We start from the raw sequence: 4255 nt of genomic DNA, 5'->3' as shown, positions 1-4255 counted from the left end.
AGAGTGAGAAGGTGGGTGTGATATGTAACCAGAGAGACAGAGGCAAGAGGTCTGGACAAGGAGACAACAAGGAAAGGAAATATTTCCAAAGTTCTGTATTGTTTTTTAATTTTATCTTTGGTGTAGTAACTTGTTCTTTTTTCATATATGTAGTACCTTTATTTTTAAAATTCATTATATATTGGGGTACTTGGGTGGCTCAGTTGGTTAAGTGTCTGACTCTTGATTTTGGTTCAGGTTGTAATCTCAGGGTCCTGGGAGGTTGAGTGTATTTTCATATGGTTAAGGCCATTCATGTTTCCTTTTCTGAAAAATGTCATTAAAATATTTTGAACGTTTAGTACTTTTATTCAGTCCAACCAACATATCCTTTAACGTACCAAGTATCAGGACAGCCTTGAAAACATTTACTTTGGAGAACAGTTGGGTTGGGATCAGAACATAATGAAACCACTCAGTGGTAAATGATACAATAATGGCTATACACAAGGTGCTCTTTAGAACTATATTTCATCTCCAATATTATATTCTTATTATTATGGCTCTCAAGTCATATCAGTTTATTTGAAGCAGTTAATTTTTGTCTGGTTTATTTCCTTGGGTAAAAATCTTCAGTTCATATCTCTTCTGAAATGACTGAAGTTCACAGTAGAAGACCGCTCCCCAGCCCTCATGTCTCCAGCCTCCTCACTCCACCTCCCCCTACCCACTGCCCTCTACTCTGCACTCCCATCCCCATGTGCCAGGGTGTGTCCCACCTTAGAGCTTGCCTTCATGCTTCAAACTCCAATTCCATTTGTTAGAATATCCTGTCTCTGCCTCAGTGGCCTCCTTATCTTGAAGACAGAGCATAGATTTCAGCTCTTCCAGCATGTTTCTTCTCTCTTCCCAAGTCAAAATTAGAGAAGCTTTCTGCATAATAATTTCCCAATACTGATGTGCACCTGTCTCTCATGATTTATGTCTATACCATGGAAGTTAACAATACTGTTATGGAATCAGATCCTGAGCCTCCCATTTGCTATATTTGAGTTCTGTGTTTTCTTTAGCAAGTCACTTAATTTTTCTGAGCAATAGTTTCTTCATTTTTCAACAAGGCTAATAATAATAATAACATCTACATTATAGGGTTGGAAGGAGTATAAAATGCAATATGGTACCCATACCTGACACATAGTAAACACATACATTGTTCAGTCCTACCTCAAACCAGGTCAAGGGGCTTTTCTGTGACCACTCTCATTGTCCGCTGCATGGGTGTTAAGTGATCCATCTTTTAAAATTTATTTTGTTGTTGTGTGGCATGGTGATGTTGGACCATTAAAGGGGAGATTGCTGCATGCTGCTCAGCCAAACTTAGGGTCACTTACTGGTAGCTGCTGCTGATGGGGTCTCACCCAGAAGCTACTAGAAGATCAGCTCAACTGCTCTGTAGGTTTTGCCTTCTGCTCAGTTGCAGGTGTTGAGTATGAATGGTGTTCTAAGATTCTTCTACTGACCACTCTCCTTTTCTTGTCTCTCTGTCCAGACATCCTATGTCTGTCTCTCTGATTACATATTACATCAACCTTCTCCCTGTTTCCCACGTGAAGACTGAAAGATTGTTGGAGGCCCTGTCCCTTCTCTGTTCTTTTTGAAATCTGTTGAGGTAGTGGGATCTGTTGATCCACTCCCCTTACTAGCCTTCATTTTTAATTCCTTGGAGTCTAGTTGATAACAACAATAAAAGTGACTTACAAAGAGAAAAATAAAAACAATAGAAAGAGGGTTCTGAATTCTCCCTGACACAGTGTGGATGAGAATGTTGGAGAAATGATTAGCATTTCAGAATAATGTATCTCGCTGTGCACACTCATACTGGGTGTGATTTTAAATTTTATTATAAATACCTGCTTATTGGTCCATATCTCCTGCCAGAACGTAACCTACCTGAGGGCCGTGACTGTGTCTATGAAATTTTTGCTTTCTTATAGTCACAGTGCCTGCCATTGTTGATTGAATGAAGATTCTGTGAAATACTCTAAATGACACTTGAAAAAGTTTGATGCCCCAAACTTTTGGGGGCCTTAAATTTTTCTTGCTCACTTATGGTTATTTATTATAAAAAAAAAAAAAAGAAAGAAAAAGCATTGAAGGGATGTAAGTTTGCAGACATCAACATAGCTATCTAAGCACAATTTTTTTTAGATTATTTATTTATTTGACAGACAGAGACCACAAGTGGGCAGAGAGGCAGGCAGAGAGGAAGCAGGCTCCCTGCTGAGAAGAGAGCCCAAGGTGGGACTTGATCCCAGGACACTGGGATCATGACCTGAGCCGAAGGGAGAGGCTTAACCCACTGAGCCACCCAGGCGCCCCTAAGTTAGCAAAATTTTGATATAATTCTTTTCTCCCAATTTAGAAATTCAGTTGCAAGGTTCCCAGGCTCAATATTGAATGTTCATGTTACAAAGTCCGATAATATGCGCATGAATTCTATGCCCTAGGTAGTGCTTCTTTATAATGTGCATAGACATCATCACCCAACGGTCTTGTTAAAGACTAGATTCTGGGCTCTCTGCTCTTTCCCATTTAACAGACAGCCGCATCTTCAGGTGCAGTGCCAGCCACGTGCCCGAGACACGATGGTGAAGGTCGAAGTGAACGGATTTGGCCGTATTGGGTGCCTGGTCACCAGGGCTGCTTTTAACTCTGGTAAAGTGGATATTGTTGCCATCAATGACCCTTTCATTGATCTCAACTACATGGTCTACATGTTCCAGTATGATTCTACCCACGGTAAATTCCACAGCACAGTCAAGGCTGAGAACGGGAAGCTTGTCATCAATGGGAAGTCCATCTCCATCTTCCAGGAGCAAGATCCCGCCAACATCAAATGGGGCGATGCTGGTGCTGAGTATGTTGTGGAGTCCTTTGGGGTCTTCACCACCATGGAGAAAGCTGGGGCTCATTTGAAGGGCGGGGCCAAGAGGGTCATCATCTCTGCTCCTTCTGCTGACGCCCCCATGTTTGTGATGGGTGTGAACCATGAGAAGTATGACAACTCCCTCAAGATTGTCAGCAATGCCTCCCATACCACCAACTGCTTGGCTTCTCTGGCCAAGGTCATCCATGACAACTTTGGCATTGTGGAGGGACTCATGACCACCGTCCATGCCATCACTGCCACCCAGAAGACTGTGGACGGCCCCTCTGGGAAGCTGTGGCATGACGGCCAAGGGGCTGCCCAGAACATCATCTCAGCTTCCACTCGTGGGGCCAAGGCTGTAGGCAAGGTCATCCCTGAGCTAAATGGGAAGCTCACTGGCATGGCCTTCTGTGTCCCCACCCCCAACGTGTCTGTTGTGGATCTGACCTGCCACCTGGAGAAAGCTGCCAAATATGATGACATCAAGAAGGTGGTGAAGCAGGCATCAGAGGGCCCCCTTAAGGGCATCCTGGGGTACACTGAGGACCAGGTTGTCTCCTGCGACTTCAACAGTGACACCCACTCTTCTACCTTCAATGCTGGGGCTGGCATTGCTTTCAATGACCACTTTGTCAAGCTCATTTCCTGGTATGACAATGAATTTGGCTACAGCAACTGGGTGGTGGACCTTATGGTCCACATGGCCTCCAAGGAGTAAGAGCCCCCTGAACCACCAGCCCCAGCCAAAGCAAGAGGAAGAGAGAGGCCCTCAGCTGCTGGGGAATCCCTGCCCTAACTTTCCCCCCAAAACACTGAGAATCTCCCAACCTCCACTATTTCCATCCCAGACCCCCTGAAGAAGGGGAGGGGCTTGGGGAGCCCTACCTTGTCATGTACCATCAATAAAGTATACTGTACCCAGTCAAAAAAAAAAAAAAAAGACTAGATTCTGATCCACTGGGCCTTGGATTCTATGACCCTAAGAAGCTTTCAGGTCATCTAACCCTTTTAGTTCATGGACTCTACTTTGGAAAGTACTTTAAAGGCTCTAGATAAAGCAAACAAACAAACAAATGCCATATGGAATATCAAAATAAGGCAACATGATTGCAGATTCTATTACACGAGGTCAGTATACCATCAAAGAATAAAGAAAAAAGCCAGTAAAAATAGGAATCAAAATGACAGGCAAATAACATCATAAAGCATTCCATAACATTTACTGAAATTATACACAAATAAAAACCAACATAAGCAATCCCTCTTCCTCTTCGTGATGATTAGTTGCAGGGTAACTTTATTTTTTTGGTGATTGTTGAAATACCTGCTGATTTTTAATTTCTTCAG

The 4255-nt window shown here is 43.1% G+C and overlaps 1 protein-coding gene across 1 annotated transcript; it reads left to right on the top strand.

The window, feature by feature from the left end:
- Positions 1 to 1134: 1134 nt before the first annotated feature.
- Positions 1135 to 3830, top strand: LOC125086419 (glyceraldehyde-3-phosphate dehydrogenase-like). Its single transcript, XM_047705740.1, has 2 exons — positions 1135 to 1139; positions 2620 to 3830. The coding sequence occupies exon 2, from the start codon at positions 2625 to 2627 to the stop codon at positions 3624 to 3626; it is 1002 nt and encodes a 333-aa protein (XP_047561696.1). The 5' UTR covers positions 1135 to 1139; positions 2620 to 2624; the 3' UTR covers positions 3627 to 3830.
- The last annotated feature ends 425 nt before the right edge of the window (positions 3831 to 4255 follow it).

This window comes from Lutra lutra, chromosome 15, assembly GCF_902655055.1.
Source record: "Lutra lutra chromosome 15, mLutLut1.2, whole genome shotgun sequence".
Taxonomy (NCBI): Eukaryota; Metazoa; Chordata; class Mammalia; order Carnivora; family Mustelidae; genus Lutra; species Lutra lutra.
The sequence above is the reverse complement of the archived record's forward strand: the minus strand, read 5'-3'. Positions and strand labels throughout refer to the sequence as shown.